This window comes from Peromyscus californicus, unplaced genomic scaffold (assembly GCF_007827085.1).
Source record: "Peromyscus californicus insignis strain IS unplaced genomic scaffold, ASM782708v3 Scaffold_5__1_contigs__length_169319896, whole genome shotgun sequence".
Taxonomy (NCBI): Eukaryota; Metazoa; Chordata; class Mammalia; order Rodentia; family Cricetidae; genus Peromyscus; species Peromyscus californicus.
In genome coordinates, this window is record NW_026294573.1 from 23,958,404 (window position 1) to 23,979,960 (window position 21,557).

General features: G+C 44.4%; 1 protein-coding gene across 25 annotated transcripts in view; it reads right to left on the reverse strand.

The window, feature by feature from the left end:
* The window catches only part of Pum1 (pumilio RNA binding family member 1), a 127,599-nt gene extending 111,738 nt beyond the window's left edge, over positions 1-15,861 (reverse strand). For 19 of the 25 annotated variants that reach the window (XM_052715385.1, XM_052715384.1, XM_052715383.1 and 16 more), the window contains exons 1-2: positions 15,692-15,821; positions 9,867-10,240 (exon numbers count right to left, since the gene is read on the reverse strand). In XM_052715385.1, coding sequence (XP_052571345.1) covers positions 9,867-10,229 — 363 coding nt within the window. In that variant the 5' untranslated portion in view covers positions 10,230-10,240; positions 15,692-15,821. Of the gene's footprint in view, positions 1-9,866; positions 10,241-15,691 lie in introns of those variants that run through there. The other 6 variants (XM_052715376.1, XM_052715375.1, XM_052715361.1 and 3 more) reach the window with 5 other exon arrangements.
* Positions 15,862-21,557: the final 5,696 nt, after the last annotated feature.

Sequence of the window (21,557 nt, forward strand, 5' to 3'; positions counted from 1 at the left end):
AAAACATTTTATAATCATCAGCAAATTTGTTACTTTTTAAACACTACAATAGAAGCTGGAGAGATGGTTCAGCAGTTAAGAGCACTAGCTGCTTTTCCACAGGAGCCAGGTTCAGCTCCCAGAACCTATATGGCAGCTCACAACCACCTGTTAGCTCCAGTTCCAGGAAACCCAACATCCTCTCTGGGCCCTCCATGAACACCAGACAAAGTTTTCATACACATACAGGCAAACACTCACAGACATAAAATAAACTTATTTTTAAAAAGAAATAGTTGCTGTCGGAATGTAAAAATGAAAAAGTTTACTTAATAAAAAGAAAAAATAATAAAAATTAACCTGAAAAAAAGAAAAATAAATAAATAGTGATACTGACAGCACCAATGACTCCCCTGCAAAGCTGGGGACCAAACCTGAGTGACTCAGAAAGCACCACCACTGTGGGACTCCACTTCTAGACCCTGGATGAGTCCTTCAAACACTGGGCTAACCCGAAGAAGGCAGTCACAAAGAACCAGAGATTATCCAATTTCAAGTTCTCAGCAGGCCATCCACAGACTAGATTAGGTTGGTGGTAACCCAGGGCTGGGGAGTAAGTGCTAGGGTATGAGATGTACAGGTGATGAGAATGCTGACTGGGATGACGGCAAGGCAACTATGTAAACAGCCAACAAGTGAGTGCTGAATTCACACTTTAATTGAGCAAACTCTGTACTACTTATTAATTGTACTTATTAAAAGTACTTCTGGCCGGGCAGTGGTGGCGCACGCCTTTAATCCCAGCACTCGGGAGGCAGAGCCAGGCGGATCTCTGTGAGTTCGAGGCCAGCCTGGACTACCGAGTGAGTTCCAGGAAAGGCGCAAAGCTACACAGAGAGACCCTGTCTCGAAAAAACCAAAAAAAAAAAAAAAAAAAGTACTTCAAGGCTGGAAATGTATCTAGGCAGCAACATACTTGCCTAATATAAGCCAAGTCCTGGGCTCCATCCTCATTATCTCCAGCAAGTAAATAAATAAATTCACATGACCTGTACACCATTTGCACAATATCCCCAGGAGAGAACAAAGTACCAGGACAGCTACACACTGAGTTATAGTGCGACTCCTTATATCCAGAAGAAACTGAATGAAAACACAGCAAACAGGTTTTTTAAAAAAGGTTTTTTAAAAAGAAAACTACCCACACACACACCCTTAGCGTCCCCCACTTTCTTGACACTGTTCAGCAGTACCTTGTACCTGAGTGTGCATTAAGATTTTTAAGACTGCTATCAAAGCAGTTTTCCCAAAAACTGCTCCCATAAGTCTTCACCAACTGCAGCTACCTGGGAGAGCCACATGCAAGGATGTGTCTACCACACAGAGGTGTAATCAAAACAGGAGCAGGAGCATCTCACTGCTTTACACCCTACAAGGTACCTAGACTGCATTCCTCACTGAGATTTAAAACATGTCTCCTAACTGCTGTGTTTTTCTTAAGAATTTCATGGCCCTGGGCAGTGGAGGCACATGTCTTTAATCCCAGCACTTGGGAAGCAGAGGCAGGCGGATCTCTGTAAATTCAAGGTCAGCCTGGCCTACAAATTGAATTCCAGTATGGCCAAGCCTTGTCTAGGGGGAAAGGGAATTTTTTCATGGCCAGGTATGGTGGTGTACATCTTTAATCCCATCTCGGTGAGTTTGAGGCCAGCCTGGTATACACTGCAAGTTCCAAGCAAGCCAGAGTTAGGTAGTGGGATCCTGTCTCAAAAATTTTGTATTCATTACATTCTCTTTTCTTCACCAGAGAGATGCTCAAAGAAAACTGTAATTCTGGTATACATTATTTCTGTGTGTTTTTAACTTTGAGACAGGGTCTCCTTGTATAGCCTAGGCTGCTGTCCTTGAACTCAAAATAAATTGTGAATTATGTCATTTTATTTTCCACTGTGACATCTCACTACCATCTATCATAATTTCTCCTAATACCGTACCAAAAGCTTTCTGAAACAATGTGTTGCCCAGAGAGCATACACATCAAGTTCAAAGCATTAGGACGATATTTGACTGGACTTGTGTGTACACGCGCACATGCCAGGACCACTGGACCCATAACTCTTCAGAGTATATAATCAAAGGACTGATGGTCATCCTTGTAACCAAATACCTAATGGTAAGTCTTGGAAGTTCAGAACACAAAAGGTGAAGATGTAGGGATAAGAGGATACAAAAAATGGAAGATGGATTTAGTCAATTGCTACTGGCCCAAATGCTGAGGAACCTAAGCAATCTACCCCAAAAGCCCACTCTAATTACAAGGTGTCGTTACTTCACAGCAGAGGAAACAGACATCTGCACACATCATAAGATGGCCACACTTCCTGGGCAGGCGTCTCCATGACGGATAAGGTGACCTACTGACATCCCACGCAACCTAAGTCAAAAGCTCATTTTTTAGTAAAAGGGGGACCTGTAGGGTCCCGACCCCTGTTTTGGGTAACTGTTGCCTTGCTTGCTGACCTTGACCTTGATATCCTCCCTATGCTAATTCCCTGCCGGGTTCCACCCTCCTGAATGCTTAAGGGAAGTTCCTTGTCTGTGTATCCTGCATAATGGGTGTTAACAGCTTAGATGCAAAATGTAAAACATCTGTAGTGAACTTCTGTCCTCCAGGGTTCTCCCACTGTGCTGTAAGTCTGTATTTAAGACCTCTTCCCTCCTTCAATAAACAGCATTTGGCATTAAATTAAAAAAAAAAAAAAAGATGGCCACACTTGATCAAAGGACAAACAGCATAGGACCACTAAGCCACTCCCATCTGTGATCATCCCTTCTAATGCCAATTTACAGTGAGCACCGACAGATTCTAGTACCAAAGACCACAGGCAAATCTACATGAAGTATGCTCCATGATACTGTGGCCAGAGTAGAGCTACTTAAGTCTGCCTGGATAACCCCAATACAAAGACCACAGTTCAACCATGGACCTTAAAATGTTCCCTATTTCATCATCGACTTTACTGCCCAGTATTTTACAGAGAAAATAGATCTCACAATAAGAATATAACAATCACATGTCAAAGATTTAACCTTTAGTTCTGCAAGATGAAATTTTCAATATGTCAGAAAAAAAATTCTGAATCATAAAAATGACTATTAAAATATAGCTCATTTACATGAAAAGATGGGTCTTCTAGTTCTTTCCTAGCATCCTCTTATCGGTCATCTTAATGGCTTGCTACAGATGTTATAATGTGTACAACATAGCTGCTACTGATGTCTGGAAGCAGTGTCTGTCTGTACGTACTTAATGGCTTACTTTACAACCTACCACACCACAAGTTTACTTTCCCTCACTCTCCTCCAGAGACCTCCACTGAGTCCAAAAATGGGGGCTTTGAAGTTTCAAAATAAACCAAATATAGCAATTTTACTTACAAAATCAAATTATACAAAAGTTTATATTATTTTGCTGTCATATGGGGGGCATGGGTTAACACAACTATTTACTATGAAGCCCAGGCTGCCCTCCAACTCACTATTCTTCTCCCTTAACCTACTGAAGGCTGGGATTAGAGCCTAGATCTACCATGGCCACCTTACTTACAGGGGGAGCACCTCCTATAGGTCTCCTTTTTCCTAAGAATGTAGCATATTACAGTCAGGTCTGACAGTGTATGACTTGAATCCCACACTCAGGAGACAGAGGCTACAGGATCTCTAGGAGTTTGAAGTCAGCATGGCCTACAAAGCAAGTTCCAGGCCAGTCAGAGCTACATACACAGATTCTGTCCTTAAAGAGCTCAGTATTATAAAGTGGAAAAGCCAAGTGTTGTATATATATAGTACGTGCTTGTAATCCCAGCTACTCAAAAAGCTACAGCAAGAAAACCTTGAGTTTATGGCCAACCTGGGCAAAATAGCAAGACTTCAATCTCAAAAACAAAATCAATTTAAAAAACTGAATGGAGACTGGAGAGATGGCTCATCAGTTAAAAAACACTTGTTACTCTTAAAGACCCCAGTTTGGTTCCCAGCACCTATATGGCAGCTCACAATCTTGTGTTAACTCCAGTTTCAGAGTAGCTGATGCCCTCTTCTGATCTCTGTGGGCACTGTGTATACTACATGCATGTCTTTCACTTACATGCAGGCAAAACACATAAACCTTTTTTAAAGGTTAAAATGTAATATTTTTCACAAAAGTGAGGAGCATGAATCTAAAGCATTTTGGCACAGTAAGTAAAAAATTCCACCATAGTCTGAGTGGTGAAATGAAAAGCATTTTACCAATTTGATTTTATTTTTGTCCCATTATAACTGGGCATTAGTGTACACCTTTAATCCCAGCACTCAGAAGGCAGGCAGATGTCTGTAAATTCAAAGCCAGCCTGATTTACACAGACAGTTCAAGCCAGTCAGGGCTGCAGAGACTAGACTATCTCCAAAACAAAACAAAACAAAAATAGAATAAAATGAAGAACAAATTGATCCATTATGCTAAAAAGTCATTTAAAAACAAAACAAACCGGGTGATAGTGGTGCACGACTTTAATCCCAGCACTCGGGAGGCAGAGACAGGTAGATCTTGGTGAGTTCAAGGCCAGCCTGGTCTACAGAATGAGTTCCAGGACAGGCTTCAAAGCTACAGAGAAACCCTGTCTCAAAAACAAACAAACAAACAAACAAAAAAAGTTGTTGGGTGGGTGGCGCAAGCCTTTAATCCCAGCACTCAGGAGGCAGAAGCAGTTGGATCTTGGTGAGTTCTAAGACAGCCAGGGCTATTACACAGAGAAACTCTGTCTTGAAAACCAAAAAGAAAAAAGAAAAAGTAAAAGCTCAGAAAACAGACAAAATGAGTTACAGCAAAATGAATAACAGCAAAAATGAATAACCCAGTAGGTACAGTAGCAGGCAATGGAGTAAGATCACTTCATATTGAGACAGATAAATAACTTCCCTACATTACTACTTAGACATTTACCCCTCATAAAAACAGAATATACACCAAACACACTGCTCATGGAAAAGAAAACAAGACTTCAGTCCCATTTTGATGAGACAAGAGTCAACACCATTTGTATTTACCTACTATCAAGCTTATGGTCTCTCCCTTTCCAGTAAAGCAGTCCATAGGCCTAAGAATGCGCTACTTTACTCCAGTTAGTTCTCCAAGGTCCAGCATGTCTTCCTGGGAAGGCAGAAGTCTACCTAGAGCTTGCACTCTGGACCCACACTTCAAAACTGTACCTACTGGACACAGTGGTAGCGCATTCCTGTAATGCCAGCACTAGGGTCTGCCTCATGACTACGCTTCAGTGTCTTGTCTCTCACAAAAGGCTCTTAGCCACCCCACAGAATTGTAAGGATCAAATTCAGGAACTACAGAGTCTAGTTCTGTAGAACCTGTCTGGCTCTCAAGAACTCTTTCACTTCGACCTACCTTCTCACCCTCACCTGTAACAGTGGCTAAGCAGGGCAGGGTCCCTACCTTTGTTCTAGTGTTCCTCCTGCTAGATGCTGGGATAACTTGGCCATCTCATCTGTCTTTAAAAAATAAACAAGCCGGGCGGTGGTGGAGCACACCTTTAATCCCAGCACTCGGGAGGCAGAGGCAGGAGGATCTCTGTGAGTTCAAGGCCAGCCTGGGCTACAGAGTGAGATCCAGGACAGGCACCAAAACCAAAACTACATAGAGAAACCCTGTCTCGGGAAAAAAAAAACCAAGGTCTCAGCCTAGCCTGAGCTGGCTTGGCACATACCTGCCTGCACAGCCCTCCCTGTGACCCCTGCACTCCTGTCACAGGGTTTCTACCTCTAGTCTTGCCTTTCTGGGATGGCTAAGCTGTAAGATCCACTATGAGGGCAAATTAAATGGCTCCTGTTTCTGCCTCAGTTAACAAAAAATTACAGAATACTTACAGGAGAAAAGGCACAAAAAAAAACAAAACCCACAACGTCTGCCCTACAGTAGCTCAGTCCAAAAAGTGAGACAAACATCAAAACCAAACCAGACATGGTTGTCATCCCAGCACTCAAAAAGAAGCAAAGGAGCCTTTCAAGTTCCAGGCCAGCCAGGGCTACAGAGTAAGATGCTATCAACTACACCAGCCCAAAAAAAAAAAAAAAAAAAATTAAGTGTGTCGATTTCCCATAACTGTGTATCAGCCATCCAGGGTTCTCTACCATTGTGCATTACTGGGGTACCCTCCCCTCTACAGTGTGATGGTGACTGCTACTTCCAAGCCAATCACTCACTGGTTTAGGACCCTTGAGTAGTCAACAGATTTGCCGTTGATTTCTAACTACTTTGCTAAACAAACTGCCTGGGAAATGAGATGCGACCCTCATGACAGGGATCACTACAGACAGGCAGAGTAAGCCTTAAAGAAACATTTGGTGACTTGCACAACCAGATCTTAAATCTCAGAGCTCTGCCATCAACTGATCCAGTCATTTGCTCACTATGCAAAAACTATCCTAAGAGCTTGATTCTCCTTTCAGCTTTGGACAAGGAATGCCAATCTAAGATGTTTCAGATCTGTAGCACAGTATTTTTTGTTTGTTTTTTGTTTTTGAGAGGAGGTTCAAGACAGAGTCTTTCCGGGTAGTTCTGGCTGTCCTAGAACTTACTCTGTAGACCATGCTGGCCTCGAACTCAAGAGATCTGCCTGCCTCTGGCCTCCCAAGTGCTGAGATTTAAAGTCACGCACCACCAACACAGATTTTAAAAAGCAGAGGTTATGGCCTCTAAACAATGTTTTGCCAAGTCAAGAGATAAGGGGCTTTTTCTGCTTTGCCTTTTCAAAGGTGCCACCCAAACACATAGTCCTAGCTTGACACCTCCATACAGTATCTACCTACTGCATCCCATCTTTACCTAAATTCAACATGGATACTACCTACCAAGTGTAATCACCTGACTCCCAAACTTCCTTGTCCCGGTACTTCCTTGTTAACCAGGAACCAGCATTTATAACTCAATCCACAACGTTAGGTATCCCAGTTCTCTATCTTTTCTGTGAGGTTTCTGGCAGGGTTGGAGTTGAAACCCAGTCCTCAAGCATGCTAAGCAAGCTTCTGCCACTGAGCAGTACCTCTGTCTCTCATGCTTATACCTCATCTGTGTCTGTTCAAGTTGTTACCCAGAACAGGCTACAACAGTACACACCTGGAGCCCCAGCACTCAGGAGGATGAGGCACAAGAATCACCAGTCCTGGGCCAGCCTGCATTACATTACTGAGACACTGCCAAAAAGGAAGAAAGGTGGGGGTGGGGTGGGGGGGTGCCCCCCCCCCCCCCCCCCCCCCCCCCCCCCACCCCCCGCACACACATGCACTCGGGAGGTAGAGGCAGGTGGATCTGAGTTCAAGGCCAGTCTAGTCTACAGAGTGAGTTCCAGGGCAGCCAGGGCTACACAGAGAAACCCTGTGTCCAAAAAAAAAAAAAGGGCTGGAGAGATGGCTCAGTGGGTTAAGAGCACTGGCTGCTCTTCCAAAGGTCCTGAGTTCAATTCCCAGCAACCTCATGGGGGCTCACATGAGATCTGGCACCCTCTTCTGGCCTGCAGGCATACATGCAGGCAGAACACTGTATACATAATAAATAAGTAAATCTTAAAAAAAAAAAAAAAAAAAAGATAGGAAGATTAAGTTAGAGGGTGGGGGCTGGAGAGATGGTGGCTCAATGGTTAAGGGCACTTTTTCTTCCAGAGGACCCAGGCTCAGTTCCCAAGCACCCCCATGGTGCTGACAACCATCAGTACCTCCAGTCCCAGGTCACTCAACACCCTCACTGACTGACCTTCATAGACATTAGACACGCACACTGTGCACATACATACATGAGGCAAAGCATTCATACACATAAAATAAAAAGTTGTCCAATGCGCCCCCCCCCCCCCCCCCCCCCCCGGCCTCTGCAGTGATGGCACACGCCTTTAATCCCAGCAGTCGGGAGGCAGAGCCAAGTGGATCTCTGTGAGTTCGAGGCCAGCCTGGTCTACAGAGTGAGTTCCAGGACAATCAGGGCTACACAGAGAAACCCTGTCTTGAAAAATAAAGGAAAAAGAAAAAGAAAAAAGGGGGCTGGAGAGATGGCTCAGCAGTTAAGAATACTGACTGCTCTTCCAGAGGATCCAGGTTCAATTCCCAGCACTACATGGCAGCTCACAACTGTCTATAACTACAAGATCTGACACCTTCTCGCAGACATATATGCAGGCAAAACACCGGTGCACATAAAAAAAAATAAATAAAAAGGAATACCTTCTGGTAAACAAGGTGGAGAAACTTATTCCTAAAACCTAAGCAAACAAAAGCAAAACCATTGTGAGAAATACATGCCAGAGTTGAAATTAAATCATACGAAGTAAAAATAATAAAAATAAAAAAAGAAAGAAAAAAAAAGTTGTCCAATGGGGCTTTGTCCTTACCCATTTCTAGTTAGAACACTACCAAGGTTACATAAAAGCCATTCCACACAAACAGTGTTGTCTAGAGAATCTCATCTCGGCCTGGCATGCAAGGCCTTTTCCTTTACTACCATGTTCTTTTGCTGCAACCTTATTAAAGACCAAAAGGCTAGGGAATCATAAAAATTTCTTCCCAAGTTTTATTTTTGGTTTTTTGAAACAGGGTCTCAGTATGTAGCCTTGGCAAGCCTGGAACTCATAGAGATCCGCCCGCCTCTGCCTCCCAAATATTGGGATTAAAGACATGTAACACCACACTCAGCCCCAAGTTTTCCTACATGCTAAAGTCTACAGACTAGAATATCTTTTTTTTTTAATTTTGAGACAGGGTTTCTCTGTGTAGCTCAGCTGTCCTGGAACTCTCTCTCTGTAGACCAGGCTGGCCTCAAATTTAACCGCCACTTTCAAGTCTCTAAAAATAATCTGAGGATATAATATCTCAGAAATAGAGGTCTTGGATACGAGGCTCAAAGCCCTGGGTCCTATCTTCGGCACTGCCAAGGAAAAAATGGACGACCCTGCATTAACAGTAAATAAATGCAATACTTTGCAATAAGTACAGAACAAAAATGAAGTGACTTGGAAGACACTTTCTTTGACTTATCACTAGCATCCCTCACCTATATATGCCTACACTAGTGAAACGAAGATCTAGGATCAATCTGCTCCATAAATTTCTACTGAATAAGAAAATAAACTGCCAGGAGGTGGTGGCACACACCTCTGATCCCAGCACCCAGGAGGCAGAGGTAGGCAGATCTGAGTTTAAGGCCAGCCTCAGAGCAAGTTCCAGGACAGTGAAGGCTATACAGAGAAACCCTATCTTTGCAGGGGGGACAGACCAATAAGACACAACCAACCCTTACACAGAGCACTTCTGTTTAACTTCAAACAAACCTTAAGTGAGTAGCTGATTTCTTAATTTCCTCTATATTCAACCATAACATCTTTTATTTCAATATTCCTTTAATTTTCAATTTGTAACATCCATCAAGTTTAATTCTTCCTAGGAATTTAAGCATTCTCACATTGCTTCCAAACAACAGCATCTTAAAAAAAAAGTCATCCAAACCCAACAGAAAGACTCTGCTTAAAAACCAAACAATTCTTGAAAGCATATCAATGGTGAAAATAGATATTTTGTTAGCAATATTCTTAAAAATGCATTGTGAACATTAAAACAGTCTTGAGATTTCTTTAGTGAATTTACTATACATTACCAAAATGGTAAATGACCCAGTGGCAATTACAATAACCAACCATTCTTTAAAATCAAGTGACTCTTGATTACAACAAACTAAATAAGCAATCAAAGAGTTTGAGACAGTCATTGAAAGCAGACAGTCTAAGCAGACAGCCTAAGCGGACAGTTGATTAGAGAGTTTTAAAGCTGAAATAGGGAACTTTTTTTACCTGGTGTTCTGCATGAATGTTATCCCCTGTAGGCCATCGATGTTTGCTAGTATTATAGCCGCCTCCACCACTTCCTCCTCCCCCAAGCTGCTCACCATGCTGCCTCTGAAAGAAGTAGTCCACCATAGCGTCGTCCTGGGAACGGCCTGCAACTCCTATGGATCCTGGGACAGGGCTGGAGTGTGTCCCAGCTGCAAGAGCCTGATTTGCAGCTGGCTGTGGCTGCGCTTGCGACCCTGTTCCAGATGTCAAAACAACAGGCATGTTGGGATTAGCTGGTTCTTGAGGGTGATGTTTCAGGTGGGGGCTGAAAGAGTCCTGCCAAAGCACTGCTTTTCTCTTCAAGACACATGCAACGCTCATTCCACCAACACCTAAGAACAAACAGTTAACACATGTTTAATGTTTAACTCCATATACTCCAGTACAAAATGCTAAACAATTCCTTCTCTTCTGCAAGACAATCATGTATATAGAACCTGTGTCTACCAAGAAGACAAGTGTCTTGTAACAGTTTCCTGAACTGAGCCTCCTTTGAAGCTGCTGGGCCTGTATATACAGGAATAAAGGTTGCTAGCAGCAGGTACTCCAACTAGTGCTGAGTTGAGGGCACACTACTGTAACGAAACCTTACTAAAAAGTAATGACAGAAAGACTAGAGATGTAGCTCAGTAATAAAGAACTTGTCTAACATGTACAAGGACCTAGATTTGAGCCTAGGACCACAAAAATAAATATATAAACAAAATAATATGGAATCAGAATGTAATCAATGACTTCCCTACTCAACTTTCTCCTTAAGCCAACTGTACTTCAGTCTTTAAATAAACAGCTTTTTTTTTTTAGGTGAAGTTTCATGTAACCCAGGCTGGCTTTGAAATTAATAGATAGCCAAAGCTGGCCATGAACTACTGATCCTACTTCCACCTCCTGGGTGCTTGGATTACAGGCAACCATTAACAGGACTGTGACTAGGAGCTTTTGAAATCATCATTAAGTTTATAGTCTGGAGGTGCAGCTCCATGGAGCAGTATAGTGCTTGCCTAGCCTGAAGAGGCCCTAGATTCAATCCCCTAGACTTCCCCCGACCCTCCAATTCAAATTCACTTCAAAAAATTTACAGCTGCAGCCGGGGTGGTGGCACACACCTTTGATCCCAGCACTCAGGAGGCAGAGCCAGGAGGATCTCTGTGAGTTCGAAGCCAACCTAGGCTACAGAGTTCCAGGGAAGGAGCAAAGCTACACAGAGAAACCCTGTCTGTCTCGAAAAACAAAAAAACAAAAAAATTTACAGCTGCAATAAACATGTTAATAACAAACAAAAGCCTATGGCTGGGGCTGGAGAGATGGCGAGGCAGTTAAGAGCACTGGCTGCTCTTCCAGAGGACCCAGGTTCAATTCCCAGCACCCATGTGGCAGCTCACACCTGTCTGTAACTCGAGTTCCAGGGGATATGACACCCTCACAGACATACATGCAGACAAAACACTATAAAACAAAAACTTAAAATAAATTTAGAAAAAAAAGCCTATGGCTTAGATTCTTTAACTTAAATGGACCCTTTAAAATATCTAACATGTTTGTGTGACAAACAAGAGTACATCCTGACCAAAATCATCAGTGTTTTTACAAGAGGAAAATCAAGACTTTTACTGGTAACTTACAAATACAATGCAATCACGTTCATTAGTGATCAACTTAGAAACAGGACAAGACAAACCCAACTCACTTTGCTGGTACTAAACCTCACTGTAAAAACCAGAGGTCTGTCTCACCACAGTCAGAGGGCAACAAATACATGCAGACATTATCTCATCACAGAAACACTGAAAGGGAAGCATTAGTAGCCCTGCTTTACAACTAAAATATTACAGAAGTTAGGAGGAGCCCAAAGCCATCATCCAGCTAGGAAGGAGCGGAGACCCCAAGCTATTCTGAAACCAACCTTGGTTCCTTCTAGAATCCTAGTAAAAGTATCACTGCTATCTTTTTTTGTTTTTTTGAGACAGGGTCTCACCACGTAGAGACCAGGCTGGCCTTGAACTCACTGAGATTGCCTGTCTGATTTCTGGGATTAAAGAAGTGGGCCACCACTCCTGCATGTTAAACTCCTCTGGAAATCCAACAAAGAAATCAAATGTTACCAGGAATCATTACTACTTAAGTCCCACAAAACCAAATAGTTATATTTGTACACACAAGGTAACTTGGCTAACAATTAGTATACACCTGTCTGCAGCCACTAGAGTAACTTCCAAGGATATCAGCACTGCTCAAAACAAGAAACCTGTTTTCTCTCTTTTTTGAAATATGTGTTCTTTTATGTGTGTTTTACCTTCGTGCACATGCACCATGCACATGCAATGCCTGAGAGGGCCAGAAGAGGGCATCATGTCCCCTAAAACTGGAGTCAGGGATGATTGTGAGGCACCATGTGGGTGCTGGGAACCAAGCACGTCCTCTGCAAAAACACTCCAACTTTTTGTTTTTTGGGGACAGGGTTTCTCTGTGTAGCCCTAGCTGTCCTGCAACTTGCTTTGTAGACCAGGCTGGCCTCAAACTCACAGAGATCCACTTGCCTCTGCCTCCTGAGTGCTGGGATTAAAGGCATGCATGCACCAACAGGTTGGGGATTTAGCTCAGAGGTAGAGCGCTTGCCTAAGCACAAGGCCCTGGGTTCGGTCCTCAGCTCCAGAGGAAAAAAAAAAAAAAAGCCATGTACCACCATGCCCTACACACCAAGTGCTCTTGACCACTGACCCATCATCTCTCCAGCCTCCAACCATGTTCTCTCATTAGATTAATAACCTCCTGGAAAATTCTTACAACTAATTCATGTTCTGAAGCTAGAAGTAAGTAAGAGGTTACAATGGAATCTGTTCAAAACCTAGTTTGTAATCCCAGCACTCTGGGAGACTAAGGCAGGAGAACTGCTAATAGTTTGAAGCCATCTTAGGTTACACTGTGAGTTGAAAGCCAACCAGGAACTGTAATATTCTCTTTAAAAAAAAAAAAAAGGGGGGGCTGAAGACATGCTTCAGCGGTTAAGAGCACTAACTGCTCTTCCGGAGGACCCAGGTTTAGTTCCCAACATCCACATGGCAGCTCACAACTGTCTTAACACCCTTACACAGATACACATCAAGCAAAACACCAATGCACATAAAATAAAAATAATTTTTAAAAAAGACAAAACCTCTACTTTGGAAATGCCTGATTATAAATCAACAATTCTAATATCCTCCTCCAACCCCTCCCCTGCAGTTAAACCCCATCCAAAAGAACCTTATACTAGAACAGTTTTAGTCTTCTAGAATAAAAGGCTGTCTGGGCTTAAGTACGAAACCAGAAAATTATAGGTGTTTCATCATCAGCCTTTGAAACATGAATACCAGCCTAATGCCTTCTCACTTGCTTCTGTAAAGACTTTATTACCCTCATACTGCATAGTACATTTTCTTCTACAAGAGAATCTCTATCAGATACTTTAGGCCAGGAGATGCAAAGCCCAAGTTTTGCCACTAAACTAAAAATCTCTCAGCCAGTTTCCAAAGAAAGTCTGTCTTTCTTCCATGCCTTAGTTTTTGGGGGGAGCTTTCTAATCAAAATAAGATGTATAAAGAAGATTTCAACAAACTTCAGATCACTATGCTGACAATTCTGCATATTTAGTTACCTACCAGTCAAGACATCAGAGCACCAATCTCCAAGAGAATTCTTAAAATAGTAAATGTCAAAAGTTACCTAAAATGAATTCCCATATTAAGAAAAAGTTGATCCCTGAAAACAATCTGATTCTAAAATATAACTGGGGGGGGGGGGGGGGTCACTTACAAAAACATTCGAGCACAATTGGCTTCTTTCTGGGAGGCTATCTGCAGGCCCTGAGACTTCCTGCTGCACCTAATGAGGAAGGCAGTTTCTCAGACAGGAGAGAACCTGCAGGAGAGAGCACTGCCAAGTGAGAGACCCGACCGTGTCTGAGAGAACTCCTCCTGAACATCTTAAGACAAGAAAACAAAACTAACAATCAGCTACCTAAGTACCAGAAAACAGGAAACTGATGTTACCTTTTAGGGAACTCTGAAGCTCACTAAAAAGTTATGTACAGTATCTGAAATGTGATTTTTTTTTTTACAAACGACATATTATTTAAAAAAATAGATGTTTCAAGTAATACAATGAAGTACAAAGTCTTTCAAACTGAATAAAGACCAAGCTGTAGTTTGTTTTTACTTTTTAAATATCACTAATAGGAGTTTTCTTTAAACAAAGCAGCATGGTTTAATCTACCTCCTTTTACTAAGACGGTTAGGTTTAAAAGGTGTTTATTTTTACCACACTGAACAAACCTTTTGTGGACATAAATTTATCTTAAAGCAGTTCATCACAGACCCAAACTAAACAAATCCCAACTTCAAAAATCTGTGGCCTTGGACAAGATGAATTCAAGCGTGGAAAGGCAGAACACTTAACTCTGAGTTCAGAACCCAGTATTTCCAAACGCTCAGATAAAGAATCCGCAGCCCCAGAACGTTTTGCAAAGTTATAATCAGAGAGGGGTCAAAATGTTTACTTTGTTTACTAAAACCCCAAAGGCAGCGGCTTATCTTAGCGGGAGGGCCACATTGGTAACTTTTCCACCAAAACAAAAAGCTAAAGCTACAATCCTACCTTCAGAACTAACTGGTTTTAAAAACAGAACGCCCAAAAGGCCTCATAAATCATCTTAATAATAAGAGTAATTAATGGGGTGAGCAAAATGATCAAGTGTAACGAAGCGTTATCGTAATTTGCACAATGAAAACGAACAATTCTTCAAAGTTATGGTGAGAATGAAGCCTTCTCTGATAATCTGTGTGGGAGTTCTTCAATGGGGGGATCTTTGGGGGAGGGGTGAACGACTCCGGAGAAAAGTTACAGGAGTGTTCCTCACTTGACGTGGGAGTGGTACTGAGGAGTAAAACAAATGACCCGTGTTTACCAACCACGTTCGTGAGGACTAAACTGTAGCACTGAGCAGCTACATGTTTTTCCTACTACCAAGGGCTGAAAGCCCCTTGGAAAGAAAAGCACACTAACCACCGGGAGGCTCAAAGAGGAGGAGCACACCCCCCCTCCAAACACACACACACACACACACACACACACACACACACACACACACACACATACACACACCACACACACACACACGCTCTCACGGAAACAAAAGGCCACAAGAAACCGCAGGAGCTTAAAAAGCGATCCGAAACTTCCTGATGGCCACCTCGCCACAATTTAAGGCTTGCAAAATCGCCCGCTCCCCACCACGGCGGGGTCTCGCCCGTGGACCAGGGCCCACCGCCGCTTTCTAAAGCGGTGTATTGTTCCTCGCTCGGCGCTGCCACGGAAGCTCAAAGAAGTCGAAGGAACGCGCGGTAGCACGGAATTTCCACTCCGCGGCCACAAGGGAGGACTCCGGGCTTCGCAAAACCCCATCCAAAAATAAATAAATAAATAAATACAAAAGCCTAGCCGAACGGCAACACCGATCTCCGGGGACTCCCAGCAGGGCCGAACGGAGGCACGGAGCCGCCGGCAGCTGCGGGGCCGGCCCCGGCCGCGGCCCGCTCCCCACCCCCTCCTCGCGGATAACAATAGGGCCTCGCTGCCCGCCTCCCAAACACGTACGAGCGGAGCGAGCGCGGAGCCTCCGCCAGGCCCGGAGGCGTCTCTAAGCCCTTCTCGCCCCGCCAACCGCTGCCAAACGCCAATACGGGGGGCGCATCGGCTCGCTAGGAGTCCGGAGCACGGTTTGGGGTCACCCGGGCGCGGATACTCACGGGCGGAGCGGTAGGATGAAGATGGATTCCGGCCCCCCGATCTTCGCTCGCCGGCGCTCTCGCTCCCCCTTACCTTTCACTCCGACAACATGGCGGCCCACTGGGGACTGGGCTGGCGCGGTGCATCATGGGAGCGGCGCCGGCCCCGGCTCCGGCGGTGGCAGCGGCGTGTGCGGAGCGGGCGGGCGGGCGGGCGGGCGGCTCTGGAACAGGTTGCCCGGTTGCCATGCCAACCGCAGGGCCTGCGTGAACTCGGGGAAACTCGCAGGCCACACAACTGCTGTGCCCGCCCGCCCGCAGGGACGAGCGCGCGCCGCCGCGTAGGGAACGGGGAGGAAGGCGCCGGAGCGCGGACTGACCGCCCGGCCCGCCGTGGGGGTGGAAGGGGGGCACCGACTCGGCGCCGCCCACGCTTGGGCTTTTCGCGCAGCCCCCCGCCCGAGACTGGGTTCGAACCCCTCCCAGCCTTCTGGCTCGCGGCTTTATTGTATCACCCTGCCTCCATGTCCCCTTCGTAACAGACAGAAGAAAAGGACCACAGCTCCTGAACAGAACGCCCATGCGGATGAAAGGGAAGGACCTCAATCTGATTTGCAAGATCTGCCTGGAGCACAATGGCAATACCTGGACCCTTGTTCAAAAGTGAAATTTCAAGATGGAGCTGCATGGTGGTGGCGCTCACCGTGCCTTTATTCTCAGCACTCTGCACAGGGAGGCAGAGTCAGGTGGATCCCTGAGTTCGAGGCCAGCATGGTCTATTATAAAGCAAGTTCCAGGACACCTGGGGCTACAGAGAGAAACCCTGTGGGGGGCCGGAGAGGAAAGAAAAAAGAATGAAATTTCAAGATGGCACACTAGATTAAGCTGAGACCTTGAAGCCAGAGGTGTTTGCAAGCACTGGGTTTTGTTTGTTTGTTTTGGTTTTGGTTTTGGTTTTTTATGATACAGGGTCTTCTTGTAGCCCTGGGTGGTCTCAAACCTGCTGAGATCCACCTGCCTCTGGCTCCAAGAACCACTCAACCTTAGTATTAGCTGTTGTATTCTGTCCAGTTGCCAGAGAGAATGAAACTGTGGTGGTTTGGTTAAAGTGACTTAAAAACCACTCGTAGTTAATGACAGAATCTCATTACTTTTTGTTTTGGGAGGCATGTGTGGAGGTCAGAAAACAGCTTCTGTGAATTGCTTCTCTCACCATGTGGGGCCAAGGGATTGAACTCAGGTGTCCAGCGAGCACCTTAACCACTGGATCATCTTGGTGGCCCAAGACAGGCTTATCACAGACTCAAAGTGGGTTTAAAGCATCCGGGCGATGGTGGCACACGCCTTTGATCCCAGCACTCAGGTGTAGCGAGCACATACCCCGGTTACGGGGGAGGAATAATCACTCTTGATTCAGACTTGGTATAACACTCATTTATTCACACAGTAAGATTACAAGCAATATTCATCCTGTCTTCCAAATGGAAGCAGGAGTACCCCTCCAGGTGTACAGGTCGGGACTCGCCACGTCTATTCCTCTGGATCCTGGGTCAGCCTTCCTCAGGTCAGCCACGTCTGCACTGGGGACAGGATCTCACGTCTCTGACGGAGGAGAGTCGTCTCACAAGAGGGCCTGACGAGCTCTGTTGGTTGGGTCTGAGGCTTCATCTTTTATATTCTTTTCTGGCTAGGTTTCTAGTCTTATCCCTACTTCCACACATAGCTTATAGCTTATCACTACTCCATTTGTGGTTTACTTACATCATTCTATTGCTTATCACTCCTGACCAGGGTTGTTCACCCTAGGCCTTACATGTTCCTTACATCGGGAGGCAGAGGCAGGTGGATCTCCGTGAGATCGAGGCCAGCTTGGTCTACAGAGTGAGATCCAGGATAGGCTCCAAAAGTTACACAGAGAAACCTTGTCTCGAAAAACCAAAATAAAAAAAAAAATTAAAAAATTTAAAAAAAAAAACCTTGAGCAAACAACAATACTCTAAAAGACCAGAAGATATTGGGAAAGAGAAACCCTTCTGGATAAAGGAGAAAAAAGATTATTATAATTATGAATAAAAAAATCAACAGATCATAAAGAAAACAGAGCTTAGGGGCAAAATCCTGTGATCCCAGCACTTGGAAGGTTGAGGCAAAAGGACTGGCATGATATGGAGGGCTGTCTGTGTTACATTACAAGTGCCAAGCCAGCTGAGAACCAAACCCTAGATTTCACCCATGCTAAACAAGCCCTGCACACACCAATGACCTACACTCAAGACTAAGGTGTCTCACTTCTGAATAAGATTTGAGAGTTAAACTAACATACAAAGTATCATGTATACAGAACTAGTAGTCAATAAATGTAGCTTGTTTCGTACAGAACTTGTAGTAATTGCTCGATAAACATATTACATGCAAGAATTTAACAGCTGCTTTCACTCCAGTCCTCAAATTCCCTTTTTATGTCTTTTTGTTTGGGGAGTTGCTTTTTTGGGGGCGTTGCTTTTCTAGACAGGGTTTCTCTGTATAGTCCTAGCTGTCTTAGAACTCACTCTGTAAACACCAGACTGGCCTCACACACAGAGATCTGCCTACCTCTGCCTCCTCTGCCTCCCTAGCACTGGGATTAAAGTTGTGTGCCACCACTGCCCAGTTCCTTTTTCTTTTTTGAGAAAGGGTGTCAAATAGCCCAGGCTGGCCTCTAACCCACTATGTAGCTGAGGATTACCTTTAACCCTTGAGTATACTTCTATAACCTTCCTACTTCTGGTATTATAGACATGTACAACCATGTCCAGTTTATGCAGTGCTGAATACCAAACTCAGAACTTGGTGCATGTGAGGCAACATCCTACCACCAACTGAGCTACATCCCCAGGTCTCAACATTCAAACTCAAGAACATGCTATATTCAGAGAGTCAGCTTGAAGCCAGACCTGAAATTACCTAACCTTCATTTTCTCCACTGCTAAAACATGGACTTAATATAACAATTCATTAAATCAATTAGATAATGCATTTAGCCCCATCAGGCCAGGTTCCTGAGCACCACTAAATAGCCATACTAAGAAAATACACAAACCGGGCAGTGGTGGAGCACACCTTTAATCCCAGCACTTGGGAGGCAGAGGCAGGCAGATCTCTGTGAGGACAGCCTGATCTACAGAGAGAATTCCAGGACAGCCAGGGCTACACAGAGAAACCCTGTCTCCAAAAACCAAAATTAAACAAACAAAAAAAAAAAAAAAGGAAGAAAGAAAGAAAATAAAGAGGAGGAAGAAAGATGGCAAATACGGAAAAATTACACCTTTCGGTTTCTTACCAGACTCTAGGCTCCATGCTTCCATCCTGAAATCCATAGTTAATTCTTTAGTTTTCACTTCAGCTTTCATTACTCATTTAGTGATTCTAATGCAAGTTAGCCATAGTCAGGAGATACTTATCAACTATTTACCATGTGCTTTCCTGAGATTTGTGTATTTATTACTTAACTTAAAATTTCCAGCCTGGTGGCGGTGGTGGTGGCAATGGTGGTGGCACACGCCTTTAATCCCAGCACTCAGGAGGCAGAATGGATCTCTGTGAGTTCGAGGCCGGCCTGATCTACAGAGCAATCTCCAGGACAGCCAGGGCTACACAGAGAAACCCTGTCTCAAAAAAAAAAAAAAAAAACAAGCAAACAAACAAAACTTCCAAACAAAAACAAATAAAACTGTCAGACTATAAAACAGTAATTCACAGAAGTTATCAATAATACTGTTTTAAAATGAGAAGATATAAACTGGGTGGTGCGGGGGGCATGTCTTTAATCCCAGAACCCAGGAGACAGAGGTAGGTGGCTCTCTGAGTTTGAGTCCAGCCTGCACTACATAGAGTTCCAGGTTGCCAAGGCTATATAGTAAGACCCATTCTCAGAAAGAAAGAAAAAAAATCTAATCAAGCTGACCTGGGAAGAGAATAAGGGTGGATTTGAGAAGATTTTTGTTTGTTTGTTTGTTTAAGATTGATTTATTTATTTATTATGTATACAGTATTCTGCCTGCATGTGTCCCTGCAGGCCAGAAGAGGGCACCAGATCTCATTACAAGTGGTTGTGAGCCACCATGTGGCTGCTGGGAATTGAACTCAGGACCTCTGGAAGAGCAGTTGGTGCTCTTAACCACTGAGCCTTCTCTCCAGCCCCTTCAGAGGGGTTTTATTTTGAGTTTTTTTGTATACATGTGTATTAGGGATAGCCCCTGGAGGTGGAGTTACAAGCAGGTGTAAACTGCCTGATGTGGGTGCTAGGAATTGAACTCTGGTCTGCTTCAAGAACAAAACATGTTCTTAACCACTGAGCCATCTCACCAGCCCCAAAGGGTATGTTTAATCTAATCAGCAGAAATGTATCATAACCTAATAAAAGAAAAACCAAAAGAAGTCTCCAGACAGAAACTTCTAGTGAGAATCATTCAAGAAAACCTTGGGAAGCTAGGCGATGGTGGCACAGGCCTTTAATCCCAGCACTTAGAAGGCAGAGGGAAAAAACAGAAAGAAAGAAGAAAAGAAAATCTTGGAAGCTGGGTATGGTAGCAAAAGCCTGTGACCCCAGCACTTGAGAGACAAAGGCAAGAGGATCATGAATTCCGAGATAGCCAGGTTTCATAAGAAGACCAAAAGGAGCCAGGCGGTGGTGGCGCACGCCTTTAATCCCAGCACTCGGGAGGCAGAGCCAGGTGAATCTCTGTGAGTTCGAGGCCAGCCTGGACTACCAAGTGAGTTCCAGGAAAGGCGCAAAGCTACACAGAGAAACCCTGTCTCGAAAAACCAAAAAAAAAAAAGACCAAAAGGATGCTGGGCGGTGGTGGCACACTCCTTTAATCCCAGCACTTGGGAGGCAGAGGTAGGCGGATCTCTGTGAGTTCGAGGCCAGCCTGGGCTACAGAGTGAGTTCCAGGACAGGTGCAAAGCTACACAGAGACCCTGTCTCGAGAAACAAAAAAAGAAGAGGAGGAGGAGGAGGAGGAACAAGAACAAGAAGACCCAGAGACAGAGACAGACAGACAGACCTTTCAAATAGGCCTCTGCTTTCATGAGGCAGGACAGTTTTCAAAGTGTGGACAGGGGCAACCTGGCTGTCCACAGTGACTCCAGTGACACTTTCATTCTCTCCTGTAATATTCCTGGCTGATGACCATTTCTAAAAAGTGGTGTTTGACTGGGCAGTAGCTCATGCCTTTAATCCCAGCACTCAGAAAGCAGAGGCAGGTGGATATCTATGATTTGAGGCCAGCCTGGTCTACTGAGCAAGTTCCAGGACAGCCAGGACTGGTTCACAGAGAAATGCCTGTGTGGGGAGCTGAATGGGGGGGGGGGGGCGGGGAGTGGTGTTTGTAAGCACTGTAAAGATTCTCAGGCAGCTTTTATGTCTCCTAATTTTCTGAAAGGACATTTTGTTATCAACATTGTTGTCCAACTGTGTTACGTTTGGGCACATATCTATGTCAGACTCTCCCTCCAATGGCTTCCATTGTTTCCATTGCTACACTGTTGCCATATTCAACAGTCACTTTGTTTCCCTGTGATCTCAGAAGACTAATCCCCCCTCACCCACAACCGGGACATTCACCAACTGCACCTAGGCACCAGGATCTAAGCAGTCCTTCAACTAAGGGAAAACTAAAAAGTGGGGACAGGGGACTGTTGTGGAATATTACTCTAACTAGGTAAAGGGGTGTTACATTTGTTTATGCTGCATTTGTGTATTTATGTAAAGATGTGTTGCTGTTTTACCTTGCGTGCCTAAGACACCTGACTAGGCTAATAAAAGACTAAGTGGTCAACAGCTGGGCAGGAGAGGGAGCGATGGGGCTGGCGGGCAGAGAGAATAAGTAGGAGGAGAAATCTAGGC